This window comes from Jaculus jaculus, chromosome 5 (assembly GCF_020740685.1).
Source record: "Jaculus jaculus isolate mJacJac1 chromosome 5, mJacJac1.mat.Y.cur, whole genome shotgun sequence".
NCBI lineage: Eukaryota > Metazoa > Chordata > Mammalia > Rodentia > Dipodidae > Jaculus > Jaculus jaculus.
The window spans coordinates 32,579,475-32,595,774 of NC_059106.1; the positions used below are offsets into that span (position 1 = coordinate 32,579,475).

Here is a 16,300-nt window from a genome sequence, read left to right on the forward strand (position 1 = left end):
CTTGAGGACAAGAGCTGCAGTAATTAAGTCGTGTGAGTCTTCACACAGCTCTAACTTCTGATGCTTGTGCATACTCTGAACTTCTTCAGGAGTGCTGCTGTAAAAGAAAACCAGAGTGTATGTGATCATGCTAAGTCACTTCATGTCTTTGGTTGTATTGGGTTTGTGCTTGCTTGCTTGCTGTCTTTAAACAGGATATCACCTTCTGGGTCAGGCTAGCTTCAAACATACTGCCATCCTTCTGCCTTAGGCTGCCTGGTGAAGCTGGGACAATAGGCATGAGCCAGCACACCCAACTTTGTCATTGGTTCTTACTGAGCATTTTCACTTATATTTTAAAATGTAGATTCCAAGCTTGGCATTGTGACACACACCTTTAGTCCTAGCATTCCAGTGGCTGAGGTAGAAGGATCACCATGAGTTCAAGGTCAGCATGAGTTGCAGAGTGAGTTCCAGGCCAGCCTAGCTAGAGTGAGACCCTGCTTCAAAACAATAATTTAAAAAAAAAAAAGTAAATTCTTTACTGAGCTAGAAGACAGCCCACCACTATAAGGTTACAAATACCTTTGCAAGGGCAGGGCAGGCTCTCTGATCACCTGGAAACTTCCAGCTGTTTTTTTTTTCTTTTTCTTTTTTGGTCTGGCTTAGCTCAGGCTCAGCTGGGAAAGCCCCCTATCCCTTACTCTCCACATGGGTTTCATTACCCCCTTCAGCTCCCCATATGACAAGAGCTCCTTGAACTCTCTTTTCTCTCTTTTCTTTCCATGGTTTTCCCAAGCCCACCACGGGGATCTCTACCTATGTGGGTGCCTTTCTTTGGCTCTGTACTTCCCTCAGTAAATATAATTTGGGGCTGGAGAGATGGCTTAGCGGTTAAGCGCTTGCCTGTGAAGCCTAAGGACCCCAGTTCGAGGCTCAGTTCCCCAGGACCCACGTTAGCCAGATGCACAAGGGGGCGCACACATCTGGAGTTCGTCTGCAGTGGCTGGAGGCCCTGGTGCGCCCATTGTCTCTCTCTCTCTCTCTCTGCCTGTTTCTCTCTCTGTCTATCACTCTCAAATAAATAAATAAAAATAATAAACAGAAATTTAAAATAAATAAATATAATTTAATAATTTTTTTAAAAGTAAATTATTGCCGGGCGTGGTGGTGCACACCTTTAATTCCAGCACTTGGGAGGCAGAAGTAGGAAGATCACCATGAGTTCAAGGCCACCCTGAGACTACACAGTGAATTCCAGGTCAGCCTGGGCTACAGTAAGACCCTACCTTGAAAAACCAAAAAAAAAAAAAAAAAAAAGTAAATTCTTCAACAGACAGTCCTGTAATCCCAGAATTTGGGAAGTAGAGGCAGGAGGATCAGGAATTCAAGGTCATCCTCAGATACATAATGAGATGAGACCCTGATTCCCCACCTCCCAAAAAAGTAAATTCTTAAGAGACAGAGTTGACTTTCTGGGAGATAGTGATATAAAAAGAGGAACCAAAACTGGAAGTGGGAAACTTGCCTCTATTAGCTATGAACTACAGTAGTAGTTGCTCTGCCAACTTTGAGTAGCTTGCTGTCTTTAGATCTCTTATCTTGCTTTGATAAACACTGCCTGGAGGTACTCTTAAACAGAATGTAACTTAATTTGGATAGATAATATCTTGAGTATATACTGTGGAGCTGAGGGTGTGTAATTCACTCTTAAATTTTGCTGTGGAGCTGAGAGTATGGCTCAATAGTAGAGTGCCTGTCTAGCATCGGTGAAACTCTATTTATCCCAGCACTGGAAAATAAAGTGTACACTCTATACTAGGCTTTGAGCTAAATGCTTTATGTATACTGCTTTCTCCATAGTAATTTCCACATCTCCCCATGAACAGTTGTGGTTAAAAATGTCACAGAAAGCCGGGCGTGGTGGCGCACGCCTTTAATGCCAGCACTCGGGAGGCCAAGGTAGGAGAATCACCATGAGGTCAAGGCCACCCTGAGACTCCATAGTGAATTCCAGGTCAGCCACAGAAGGTCCTAGTGAGAAATTGTTGAGATTTGAGCCACACTCTGTCCTCCAAAGGCTTCTAACATCAGTTAAGTGCTAGTGGTAAAGGGTGCCCAGTGTTAATTGACTAGGTCACTTCACCCTTTCTCTCCAGCTCAAAGGAAGGTCAGCAGATCTTAAACTGAGTATGTATATTCTCATTAATATGTCCACATTAAGTGGGCATGATGGACATGCCTGTAATCCCAGCACTTGCAGAGGCTGAGGTAGGATGATCACCATGAATTCAAGGTCAGCCTGTGCTACAGAGTGAGTTTTAGGTCAGCCTGGCCTAGAGTGAGACTTTGCCTTTAAAAAAAAAAAAAAAGAAAGAAAGAAAAAAGAGTATCCTTATTCTTTGGTTGCACATGTCTGTTATCCCAGTACCTGAAGGTCCTAGACAGGAGGATTGTCATGAGTTGAAGACTAGCCTGGGCTACATAGTGAGATCTTGGCTCAAAAAAAATAAGGTGTGTTATCATAATGGTAAATCAAAGGGAGAATTATTGCTCTACACCCCCAGGAAATTGTAATTGCCTGGATGTCATAAATGTACTTTGTTCTATGGTAGAGAAAATAGACTTCAGTCTTATTGGACCATACTTGGCAGAGTGAACATTTACCGTCATTTTAATACATCTAAAGGAATACATCTTTAGTAGAGCAAAGTCAGAAAAATAAGTTTTTATTACAGAATGACTACTTTTTCTCCCTATGGTTTTAAATCTTTTTTTTTAATTAAGTAGAAATTTTTGTTTTTGTTTTTTTGAGGTAGTATCTACCTCTAGCCCAGGCTCACCTGGAATTCACTCTGTATTCTCAAGGTTAACCTTGAACTCAAGGCAATCCTCCTATCTCAGCTTCCCAAGTGCTGGGATTAAAGGCATGTGCCATCACACCCTGTCCAGAATAACTACTTTTATTTTCAAACCCTGTCCTGTATATGTGTTCCATGTCTGTGTGCTTAAAAATATTTAGTGACATCTTATAATACACACAATTCTGAAGGTGCTTTTTTATGTTATAAACATGCTTGCAGATTAGTTTTCCAGGCTTGACTTTTCTGGACTCCAAGTTCCCTAACTGTTTAGGTAGTTGTGAGGTTCTGTGAAATTATTATTTTATATATGGTTTTATGAGGTAGTAGTCTCAGGGGGGCCTCAAACTCACTGTGATCCTCCTACCTCTGCCTCCCAAGTGCTGGGATTAAAGGCATGTGCCACCATACCTGGCTCCTTGAAATGATTTTTTAAATCACCTAGCTTATTAAAAAGTACTTCTATTTTATTTTTATTGTGCTGCATTCATCTTTTTTGTCAAAATACTTTCTTCAAATAGTTTATATAAAATCCCTTACTTACCATATTGGATTAGTAAATTAGTAATTTTTTAAATCCCTGAATTCTTAAAGATTAGCAGTGTGTTATCTTATAGCTGCCCTCCACAGTTTATGACACACAGTAGTAATGTTCATTAATCATTAATTGTTGTAATTTGTATTTGTTACCTCTGAATTTCTTAGAAGTGGTATACTGATGTTCTTTGATCTCTGCCTTTTTTTTTTGAGATGCAGCCTCATATGTCCCAGACTAACTTTTGGGGTTTTTTGTTTGTTTGTTTGTTTGTTGGGTTTTTTGTTTGTTTGTTTTCTAAAGTAGGGTCTCACTCTAGCTCAGGCTGACCTGGAATTCACTATGTATTCTCAGGGTGGCCTCGAACTCTCGGCAATCCTCCTACCTCTGCCTCCCGAGTACTGGGATTAAAGGCGTGTGCCACCATGCCCGGCTACTTTTGTTTTTTTTATAAAAGGACTTTTTAAAAAAATGTTTTAGGGCTGGAGAGATGGCTTAGCAATTGAGGCACTTGCCTGTGAAGCCTCAGGACTTAGGTTCAGTTCTCCAGATCCCATGTTAGCCAGGTGCACATTGTGGCTCATGCTTCTGGAGTTCTTTTGCAGTTGCCCTAGGCACTGGCGCACCCATTCTCTATCTCTCTCTCTCCCTCCCTCTGTCCCTGTGTATCTAATAAATAAAAAAATAACAACGACTAAAAAAAGTTTTAAAAAGATTTTATTTTTATTTATTAGAGAATGGGGAGAGAGAGAATGGGCATGCCAGGGCCTCTATGAACTCCAGATGCATGTGCTACCATTGTGCATCTGGCTTCTGTGGGACCTGGAGAATTCAACCTGGGTCCGTAGGCTTCCCAGGCACATGCCTTAACCACTAAGCCATCTCTGTAGCCCTCCCAGGCAAACTTTAAGCACTTGTGATTCTCCTTCCTCTACCTCCCTGGTATGAGAAATATATGTGTGTACTACCATACCCAACTGATTCTTTTGTGTGTGTTTGTTTTTTCATGGTAGAGTCTCACTCTAGCCCTGGCAGTCCTGGAATTCACTATGTAATCTCAGGGTGGCCTGAAACTCTGGGTGATCCTTCTATGCCTGCCTCCCAAGTGTTGGGATTAAAGGCATGTGCCACCAGGCTGGCCTCCAACTGATTCTTTGATCACTGATCATATTATCAGGAAGTACCACTGAGGGCTGGGGATGTAGACTCAGTAGGTAAAGGACCTCAGTTTAGGGTCCCAAGATCCATACAAAATGCTGGGCCCTGGTGGCAAGTGTCTGCATTCCCAGCTCTTGGGAGGCAGGGAAGCCCTCAGGCTCCCTAGGTAGCTAATCTAGCTGAACCTGTGATCTCTAGGTTCAGTGAGATCTTGTTTTGGAGAATATGGCATAGAGTGACATTGACATTTAGCTAATGCACACACATGCTCACCGATCTCTCCAGCCCTTGTGTGGGTTTTTAAACATTACTTAAGGCCAGGTGTGGTGGCACACACCTTTAAACTGTGCATTCAGGAGGGGAAGGTAGGAGGAGCCTGAATTGGAGGCCACCCTGAGACTACATAGTGAATTCCAGGTCAGCCTGGGCTAAAGCAAGACCCTACCTCGAAAAACCAAAAATAAAAAAAAGAAAGCATGACTTAGAAGCACCATTTCAAAAATGTGATTAATAACAGTAGCAACATAGGCAGTGTTCATGTAAATGTAAATTCCTTCTTTAGTACTAAAATCTTTTTCCCAAGCTAGAGAGATGGCTTAGTGGTTAAGGCATTTGCCTGCGAAGTGTAAGGACCCAAGTTCAATTTCCCTGCACCCACATAAGCCAGATGCACAAGGTGGCACATGTGTCTGGAGTTCGTTTGCAGTGGATAGAGGTCCTGGCATGACCATTCTTTCTATATATGCCTCTTTCTCTCTCAAAACAAATAATTAATTAAAAATCTTTTCCCCTTTTTTCAAAATATTTTATTTTTATTTATCTGAGAGAGAGTGAGAGAGAAAGGCAGATCGAATGGCTCTTTTTCCTCTTAGTTAAATGGAAACATTTGTTGATTTTTAGAGAGAATTGGCACACCAGGACCTTAGCCACTATAGTCAAATTCCAGATGTTTGCACCACCTAGTACGCTTGTGCGACTTTGTGCTGTGTGTCTGGTTTATGTGGCATCTGGAGAGAAAGCGAACATGAGTCCTTACCTTTCACAGTCAAACGCCTTAACCGCTAAGCCATCACTCTAGCCCATAAATTGTTTTTCAGCTGCTTTTCTGCTTAGAAAAGTAGATAATATGAATAAGGAAGATGACTTTCACTGGGGGAATGGATTTTCTGTTTTTTATTTTTATTTTTTTCTTGTGGGGACATATTTTTGCAATGCTGGGGATTAAACCTAAGTAATCTTCTGCTGACCCCTATTCTCAGCCTCTTTTTTTTTTTTTTTTTATTTTGACTTAGGGTCTCAAATTGCCTAGGTTGTCCTTGAACTCACTCCATAGTTCAAGCAGGCCTTGAGCTTGTGGCCCTTTTGCCTCATTTGCCCAAGCAGCTTGGATTACAGGCCTATGCTATCAGGCCTGGCTTCTGCTTTAGTCTTATCTATACTTTCTATGGTAAAGAAACTTAAACTACCCTTTTTCTAAAGTTTACAATTACCTATAGATGAGTAGGGTAATGTTCATGATGAGTTGTGGGGGTATTTCTTGTTAGGAGCAAGTTTTTCCAGGAATATTCTTACAAGTTTCTTGATACTTTTATTTTATAGATACCCTATTTTAATCTTGTGAAGAATTTAACATCTGCCTTTCCAAATGTGCATAGTATATCACAGTAAGTTTATCCTCCATATTGGGAATAGTAGGTAATTAATTCTATTGCTAGTGAATTCCTAAAGTTTGGTGGGCGAGGCCAACAAGTAGTTTTTGAAGGAAATGCCATAATGTCTGCATCACACGAGCTCTGATGTTCCAAAAAATAAGATTATCATAAAATTTGAACATAATACAATGAGCATAGTCTTTCTTTGATGTTGGTTATTTGTAAAAGTGATCCATTAATGCATCATTTAGCAAAACTAGAGTTCTGTGTCTTTCTAAAGTATAATGACCATTTCAGATTCATTTTTAAATTTGAGCAAATCTTTGGGCTTAACTCTTATCATCTGCATATATGTATGTGTGTGCATGTAATATTTAAAATGGAGTCATGTGCATTTTCACTTATCTCAGGTTTCATCAGAAGGCACCAGCTGTGTGCTGTTGTAGTAAAGCACAGAGTGGTCAGAAATATGCTGATCCCTTTAAGCTTGGTTGGAGAGACTTGAAAGGTCTGTATGAAGACATTAGAAAGGTAAGGGGTTTTTTGTTTTGTTTTGGTTTGGTTTGGTTTTTTTGAGGTAAGGTCTCACCCTAGCCTAGGCTGACCTGGAATTTACTCTGTAGTCTCAGAGTGGCCTTGAACTCATGGTGATCCTCCTACCTCTGCCTCTGGGATTAAAGGTGTGCGCCACCACACCCAGCGAAAGGTAAGTTTTTTGATTGTGCTGTGAAATGATGTTTTACTTTGCTGAAACTTAGTACATTTTAGAATTGCAAAAAAGGGCTGGAGAGATGGCTTAGCAGTTAAGCGCTTGCCTGTGAAGCCTAAGGACCCCGGTTCGAGGCTCGGTTCCCCAGGTCCCACGTTAGCCAGATGCACAAGGGGGTGCATGCATCTGGAGTTCGTTTGCAGAGGCTGGAAGCCCATTCTCTCTCTCTCCCTCTATCTGTCTTTCTCTCTGTGTCTGTTGCTCTCAAATAAATAAATAAATAATTTTAAAAAAAAAAGAATTGCAAAAAAGCAGTACTTTCATTTCATGGTGACTAACTCTGTAATCCCAGCACTCTGGAAGCTGAGGCACAAGGTCAATCTGGTCTATATTGCATTCCAAGCTAGATAGAGCTACAGTATCAAAAACAACAAAACAATAATGCCATTGCCAACTTGGTCTGCGTACATCAAGTTTCAGATGTTTCCTAGCAATAGCTGTGTGCAGACTGGTGCTGAGCACTCTGGAATACATGTTCCTGTCCAGAAAGATGTTCCTGCAAAGTTGGAAAACTGAAGAAATGGTGCAGTTAGCACAGACTTGTTTAGTGAGCTGTCTACCGTCTCTCTTCATACCCATCCCCGAGACAGGCAAACATAGGGAATGTCTTAGGAGCCTGCAGCACCACTTGACTCTGGTAGTAAACACACCCCTTTCCTAACAATGCCCCTGGCAACATGTTGGCAACCTGGGACCACTCTCCCATTCAAGGTACATGTGCACACTACTCCAAACAATAGAAGTAAGTTAATCTTCTTAACAACTTTTTGGTAATATCCCATTTCTACTCAAACTTGTTCCCAGATATATCTGAGATCAAAAGTTTGGGCTGATCTGGCTTGAACTGGTTTGGGGTGCATGCATGTCTGAGTGAATTTTGTTTTCTTTTTTTTCCAAGTATTTTACTGTTTTTTTCTACATTATGTACAGATCATAAAAGGTCACAGCAGTTTTTCAACACATAAACCCTTTAAAAGTAAAGGGTACTATGAAGGAAAGATAAATGAGTATCAAAATGAAGTCCAGTAATGAGGACATATGCTGAGTGCAATATTCTGAGAATCAATGAAGCACATACCAGGGGTCCACTCAGCTTGCAGCTATTCCATCGTTTGCTTCAGGAGCCTGTCTAAGACTTGTTAATAGCCCAGTTGAGTCAAGTTATCCTTTTTTATTTTTAAGTGAAACCAGAATAAAATAGCAATTTAGAATGTGCTCTTGATAATTCTAGGCATTTACAACTTTCCAGGAAGGAAAGCCACCTTTTTTTTGGGGGGGGGGGGTTCAAGGGTCTCACTTTAGCCCAAGCTAACCTGGAATTCACTCTGTAGTCTCAGGGTGGCCTTGAACTCACAGCAATTCTGCCTGTGTCTCCCGAGTGCTGGGATTGAAGGTGTGCACCACCATGCCCAGCAAAAGTCACTTTCTACTTCTGCCACCCTGAGTGAATTTTTAAGATAATCCCTCTGATGGTTAATCTCTGCTTGCTAACTCAATGGGATTTAGAATCACCATGGATACAAATGTCTGTGTTTGAGGGATTTTCCAGATGAGGTTAATTAAGTGGGGAGACCCACTCTAACTGGGCAGCACCATTCCATGGGCTGGGGTTCTGGACTGCATAAGGGAAAAGGAGAAGCTGAGCAGCAGCATTCTTCACTCTGTGCCCTCGCTGTGGACTGAATATGACAAGCTGCCTCATAACTCCTGCCACCATGCTTTCCCAACCCCGTTGGACTGCAACCTCCAACTGTTTTTTCCTTAAGTTGCTTTTTATCAGTTATTTGGTCACAGCAACAAGAAAGTAACTAATATAGTTCCATATTTATCTTTTTTAGGTTTTTTGAGGTAGGGTCTCACTCTGGCCCAAGCTAACCTGGAATTCACTGTATAGTCTCAGGGTGGCCTCAAACTCATAGTGATCCTCCTACCTCTGCCTCCCGAGTGCTGGGATTAAAGGCGTGTGCCACCATACCCAGCCCATATTTATCATTTTATGTCTGAGCAGAATTGGGTGTACATAGTTTAAAATTAGATGCATCAGGGCTGGAGAGATGGCTTAGTGGTTAAGGCATTTGCCTGCAAAGCCAAAGTACCCAGGTTTGATTCCCCAGGACCCAATTAAGCCAGATGCACAAGGTGGCACATGTATCTGAAGTTTGTTTGCAGAGGCTGAAAGCCTTGATGTGCCCATTCTGTCTTTCAAATAAAAAAATAAAAATAAAAAATCTTTAAAAAAAAATCAGATGCATCATGAGAATGGACATGCATGATAGAGAAAAGCCTACTTACTGTAAACCTGTCAATCAAAACAACCACCCAAACTGCCTCCTCATAACCAGCTCCTCTATACCTATAAAAAGAAGTCCAAAACAGCCAGCATGGTGGTGCACACCTTTAATCCCAGCACTCAGGAGTCAGAGGTAGGAGGATCACCGTGAGTTAAAGAGGCCACCCTGAGGAATTCCAGGTCAGTCTGAGACCCTACCTCGGGGAAAAAAAAGGAAATTAAGACAAAAATAGTCACCCTGTTCTTGGATCTAGGAACCCACTGTTCTCTTGATCATCATTCTTACTCCCTCTTATTGTACTTTTACTCTCATAACATTGCATACTGTTTTGCTCACTTTGTGACCTTCTGAAACTGGAAACCTCCAGGGACTGCACCGTGACACCTGTGACTATTTTCCCTCTCTAATTCTGAACGTCATTGCTCAACTGCCCCCACAGTGGCTTTCTTCTCACCTAAAGCCTTACGTAGTTGGTGTTCTCTGCATGGGTTTAGAGTTGTGGTAGGCCTGTCCCTTGAGCTTGTCACAGTGTCCCATACCTGAGCATACAGGCCCTAGAACATGCCTCTGTGTCCATAAGCTGATGGCACTAAAAATAAATCCTGCTGCCCTGAAATATTCATATGTCCCTTTGTCAGCAATCGCACATCCCCCCGACCCTGTTCCCTCCCATTCGGAGTTCTCATGTTTCACAAGATCCTAGCACACTGGGTCTCACAACAGTACCGCAGGACCGTCATCTCCTGCCTTCTGAGTGCTGGGATTCCTAGGATGTGCCACCGACTTCCTTTTTTTTACTTTTACCTTTTGTAGGCATCCTCACTATGTATATAGAATGTAGCCCCCAGGCTGTTCTTGAATTTCTATGTATTCCTCAAAGGCTGGCCATGTATTCATGATCCATCTGCCTCAGGTTCCTTAATGCTAGGATTATAGGCATGTGCTACCATATCCAGTTTGCTTACCTTTTTTAAAAAAGTTACTTATTTATTTGCCAGACAGAAAGAGAGAATGGCTATACCAGGGCCTCTAACCACTGCAAATAAACTCTAGACACATGCGCCCCCTTGTGCACCTGGCTAATGTGGGTCCTGAGGAATCAAACCCGGGTCTGTTGGCTTTGCAGGCAAACACCTTAATGGCTAAGCCATCCCTTCAGCCCTTATCTACCTTATTGAAACCACTCTGACCTTATGACTATCTGTCTTCCTTCCTTCCGTCCGTCCATCCATCCATCCATCCACCCCAGTATTCTGTCCTGGGCTAGAGAGATGGCTTAGCCATTAGGGCACTTGTCTGCAAAGCCAAAGGACCCAGGTTCAGTTCCATAAGCCAAATAAATAAGTTCAAATAAGTAAGTCCCACTCTTGTCCCTTTACATTACTCTCCCATTGCCCTTTGTTTGGTGTTATCTGTGACCTTAATTCTGATAGCATTTGTTTGATAAAGTTGGGAGCCCCCATGTTAGGTGCATATATGTTTAGGATTTTAATGTCCTCCTGTTGAAGTGTGCCTTTAATCAATATAAAGTGACCTTCCTTATCTTTCCTAACTAATGTTGGACTGAAGTCTCCCTTGTCAGATATTAGGATAGCAACCCCTGCTTATTTTCTTGGCCCGTTTGCTTGAAACACCCTTTTCCAACCTTTCACCCTCAGATAGTGTCCATCCTTTGTAGAGAGGTGAGTTTCTTGGAGGCAACAAATTGAAGGATCCTGCTTAACCCAGTCTGCAAACCTATGTCTTTTGGTTGGGGCATTGAGGCCATTGATATTAAAAGATATTATTGAAAGGTGTGTATTCATTTTTTTTTTTTTTTTTTGTAATTCTTCCAGTTTTACCTTTGCTGTCTTGTGTTAACTAGTACTTGAGTATTGTTTGTTTTTTTCCAGGTTCCTTATATGTGTGCTTTTCTTTCCCTTCAGCATGGAGGATTCTTTCAAGTATTCTCTGTAGAGCTGGTTTTGTCTTCAAATACTCCTTTAGCCTGCTTTTGTCATGGAATGTCCTTATTTCTCTATCTGTTTGAATGAATAGCTTTACAGGATAAAGTAACCTTGGTTGACAGTTGTTATCTTTCAGAACTTGGAATACATCGCTCCAAGCCCTTCTGGCTTTTCTTGTTGAGTAATCTGCTGGGATTCTGATGGGCTTGCCTTTGTAGGTAACTTGATTTTTCTCTCTTAACTGTTTTCAATATTTTTTCTTTGGTTTGTATGTTTGGTAGTTTAATTATAATATGGTGGGAAGAGTTTCTTTCCAGGTTTTGTCTGGTTGGTGTTCTAAAGGTTTCCTGTATCTGCATTGGTGGCTCTTTCCCAATTTGGGGGAGGTTTTCTTCTGTGACTTTGTTGAAAACGCCTACTGTGTCTTTGGAGTAAAATTCTTTTCCTTCTAATGTACCCTGAATTCTTATGTTTGATCTTTTCATAGCGTATGTTGAAATTCCCATTCATACTTTCCTATTAGTTTGTCTTTGACCAGCTTGCCAGTGGTTTCTTTTCACCACTTGAAGTGAAGCTGTTTTTCTCTTCCTTGGTTCTTTTCAGTATAGGACACTGGTGCTCACCCCCCTTTAAAACTTTGTTCCCTTAGCTTCCATATTTTTCTTCTTTTTGGTTTTTCGAGGTAGGATCTACTTTAGCCCAGGCTGACCTGGAATTTACTATGTAGTCTCAGGGTGGCCTTGAACTCTCGGCAATCCACCTACCTCTGCGTCCTGAGTGCTGGGATTAAAGGCTTGCGCCACCATGCCTGGCTTATATTTGTCTTCTTCACAGGTCCTTTAGGCCATCCTGTTTGTGAGTTCTTTATCTCTTCCATCCCAGCCCCTTTAGCTGTGGTGTTATTTCACATCTGGCAGCTTGCCCCACCCATGTGTCTTTACCTGCCTGCCTGCCTGCCTTCCTCCCTTCCTCCTTCCCTCCCTCTCTCACTTCCTTCCTTCCTTGGGAGAGGGGAGTTGAAGTAGGGTCTCACTCCAGCCCAGAATTCACTGACTTGGAATTTACTATGTAGTCTCAGGATGGCCTTGAAATCACAGCAATCTCCCGACTGCTGGGATTAGAGGCTAAAGGCGTGCACCACCATGCCTGGCTCTGTATTCACTTCTGTACTTTAGACTCCTAAGTAGCAATTCCAGTTTGGATTATCTCTCCAGAGCCTGTACAACTAACTGCTTAGCAGGCTACTCCATGAAGTTTCCATGATTATGTCTATTATGTTTGAAATTCTCTGTAAGAGCCAAAGGAAGGGTAGGACTCCTTACAATGTGCTCCCTCCAGACTTAAAATGGCCTGGATATCCATGACTTCACAGTGCCTGACACTACCTACCCAAGACCATCATAAGATGAGGAAAAGATCATGACATCAAAATAACAGAGACTGATTGAGATGGGGAGGGTATATGATGGAGAATGGAATTTCAAAGGGGAAATTGGGGGGATGGAGGGTATTACCATGGGATATTTTTTTATAATGATGGAAAAGGTTAATAAAAATTGGGGGAAAAAAAAAGAAAGAAAGAAAGAAACTCTCTTTTCCTCTGCAAGTAGTTTTTCCTCCTGGTACCCTGGTTATTGAAGTTACCACCTAGAAACTCAGGAATGGCCCCCATGAGGGTCACCCCTGTCCTTTCTCTCTCTGACCTTGCACTCCGTCTCTTGTCCTCATTTCCACTGCCATAGGAAACCTCCATACCTTGTGCCCCTCTTACCCTCTCTCTCTCAGCATGAACCAGACTCCTCTTTTTGCTCCTAGGTTTGCTGTCTTGCTGTCTTTACTTCAGTGACATCCATCACACTATTTTATTTAATATTTATTTGAGAGAGACAGAGAATGGGCACTGAAGGGCCTCTAGCCATTGCAAATGACTCCAGACATATGCATTACCTTGTGTACCTGGTTTATGGGGGTACTGGGGAATTGAACCTGGGTCCATAGGCTTTGCAGGCAAGTGCCTTAACCGCTAAGCCATCCTCCATCCCCATCACATGATTTTGTACTAATTGCAATTACTGGTTTACTTTTTCCCATCCAGACTCTGATTGTCTCATGGGCAAGGGTTCCCATGCTTATCTTTGTGACCTCTGTCTTTAATATAGTGAGTGACTAACCTAGTGGATTAGAGGTGGCCCAGTGTACTGTACACCCAAGCTTAGCTGGGTTCTCAGTGTTCCCTTAGTGGCAAATACAACGAACACACCCATGAAGGGACTTTGGTTCTTCACAAATCAAATGCTGTCAGTCTTCTTCAAAGCTCATCTCCTTTTCCTGCTCTCACACTAATCTCTCCTTTAGCGAACTTTTTTTTAAGCATGTTATTTTAAAAAACATTTTATTTTTATTTATTTATTTGAGAGCGACAGAGAGAGAGAGAGAGAAAGAGGCAGAGAGAGAGGGAGAGATAGAATGGGTGCTCCAGGCACTTCAGCCACTGCAAACGAACTCGAGATGTGTGCGCCCCCTTGTGCATCTGGCTAACGTAGATGCTGGGGAATCTAGCCTCGAACCAGGGTCTGTAGGCTTCACAGGCAAGCACTTATCCTCTAAGCCATCTCTCCAGCCCCCTTTTGTGAACTTTAAAAGGTTACAACTGTATCACCTGCTGAAATTTTCTTTCCTTTTTGTTCCTTTCCTTTATTTTTATAGACAGTCTGACTATTGGAGCAGAGCGTGGCCTTGAATGAACTCTTTGTAGCCAAAGCATGAACCTTGAACTCATAGCAGTCCTCTTGCTTCAGTCTCGAAGTATTGCAGTTATAGACTACAGAGCTTTGTTTGTTTTTGCAGCCTTGTGGTTTTTATATGTATTATTTGTACAAAACAAATGTTTTCATACATATATATAGTCCACCCCTTTCATCTTATCTTTTTTCCCTTCCTATTGTCCTCCATTCCTCAACTAGTCTCCCCTCTAATTTTATGCGTTTTTTTAAATCAAATATGTCACATATTTTGACCATATTTACTCCCCCATACTCTTTCCGTCTTCTCACTAGTTTCCTTTCCCCTCTGCTTTCAGGTCATATTCCTAGAAGTGGTTTCATGTATCTATTAAAAAAGTATGTGGTCTGCCAATGAGAACAGCATGTGCTATTTGGATGTTGACCACTTTTTTATGGGTTTTTTTTTTTTTTTTTTTTTTGCCACTTGTAGTATTAATGTGGATGTTGGAGGAAGTTGTATTTTAAACTTGTTAATGTATTCTTGGTATCAACCATCACATGTATAGCTGGTAAATATTTTTTTCCTTTCTGTGGGTTTTCTTTTCACTCAATTGTTTTCTGAACTCTGCAGAAGCTTTTTAATATGTCAAGTTAATATTATATTCTGAGCTATTATAGTACTTTTCAGAAAGGCCTTACCTATGCCTATATCTTGAAGTGTTACCTGTATGTTTTTCTCTTAACTGTTTCAGAATTTTAGGTGTTACATTAAGGCCTTTGATTTGTTTTGAGTTGAGTTTTGCACAGGGTGAGAGGTGGGGGTCTAGTTTCGTTCTTCTACATGTAGGTATTCAGTTTTCCCAGTAGTGTTTTTAAAAAGACTACCTTTTCTGCCATGTGTGTTTTTCACACCTTTGTTAAGTCGTGACTGTGGCTATGTGGGTTTAATTCTGGGTCTTTTATCCCATTTCATTGATCTGCATGTCTGTTTTTGTACCAGAGCCATGTTACTGTGTCTTTGTAATATAATTTGAGGCCCCACCTCAGTGGGAAGCTTCTCACAATCAAGCAAACATGCCTGACTTGTCCTCCATGAACCTTTTCTGCTAAAAAAGGCCTAGCCAGACTTCTGACCTGGTTTTCCCCAGCTGTCCATCCTGTCCTTTGTATGCAGTATTACCTCCCCACACCACATCTTCCTCTATTTTTTAAGCTGCTCTCCATCTCCCTGTTCTTCCGCTGTCCAACTGTCATTAGCCCAGAGTTCATGGGCTCCCAATGGTTTCTCCTACTCTGGCATCTGTGGAGCCAGTAACACCTGTCAGGGCCAAGCCAGGCATTTTTTGTTATAGCGTGCAGGGCAGCAGTTTTATGCCATACAGTGTTGAGAACGTTGTCTAATTTAGTGCTGAATTTCTCAGTTGAAATAAGTACACTGAAATCAGGGCTGGAGGGATGGCTTAGCAGTTAAGGTATTTGCCTGTATGCCAAAGGACCCAGGTTCAATTCTTCAGAACTCACGTTAGCCAGATGCACAAGGGGTTGCACACATCTGGAGTTTGTTTTCAGTGGCTGGAGGCCCTGGCATGCCCATTCTCTCTCCCTCCCTCTTTCTCTGTCAAATAAAAAATAAATATTTAAACATATTGAAATCAAACCAAAGTTTTGTAAAAAGAAATCCTGTTGACTTTCTGTATAAGGCCATATTGACAAAAAGAAACTCTTTTTCAGGAACTGTTCATATCTACAACAGACCTTAAGGAAATGGCTGAGTACTATTTTGATGGAAAAGGAAAAGCCTTACGACCAATTATTGTGGTGCTCATGGCCCGCGCATGTAATATTCATTATAATAACTCCCGGTGAGTTACTTTCAAACTTTTTTTTGATGGGGGGGAGGTGTAATACATTCAGTCCTTGCATACATGGGCAGATAATCCAAAGATGAAGTTTAGTTTTGCCATTATTATGGCAGTCCTTACACATTCCTGCCTTCTAGAGCCTTCATCATGCACAAAAATCTTTAAAGAAATGCAGATAAAATTTTAAAACATTAAAGGAACCCTTAAAAGCCAAGAGGGGGGTTGAGGAGATAGCTCCATGATTATTTACGTACAAAGACTGCTAACCCAGGTTCAATTTCCCAACACCCACATAAAGCCAGACAGAACTGGCCCATGTATCTGGCGTCCATTTGTGCCTCTGCTGAGACCCTTTAGCCAGCATTTGGACACCACTGCCTTTGTCTGGAAAACAGCAGCAGAAATGTCCTATAAGCCAAATTTGACATCCTTAGCTGCATCTCTGGCTTCTACCTTCTGTGGCCCTCTGGGTGGTAGCAACCAAATATCTTTGGACACTGCCAAATGCCTCTGCAGTGGAAAAA

General features: G+C 41.7%; 1 protein-coding gene across 1 annotated transcript in view; it reads left to right on the forward strand.

Annotated features, from left to right (window-relative positions):
* Pdss1 (decaprenyl diphosphate synthase subunit 1) overlaps positions 1-16,300 on the forward strand; it is a 44,609-nt gene continuing 28,309 nt past the window's right edge. Inside the window, exons 1-4 of the mRNA XM_045150084.1 lie at positions 1-117; positions 6,133-6,197; positions 6,596-6,716; positions 15,646-15,776. Coding sequence (XP_045006019.1) covers positions 61-117; positions 6,133-6,197; positions 6,596-6,716; positions 15,646-15,776 — 374 coding nt within the window. The 5' untranslated portion in view covers positions 1-60. The remainder of the gene's footprint in view (positions 118-6,132; positions 6,198-6,595; positions 6,717-15,645; positions 15,777-16,300) is intronic.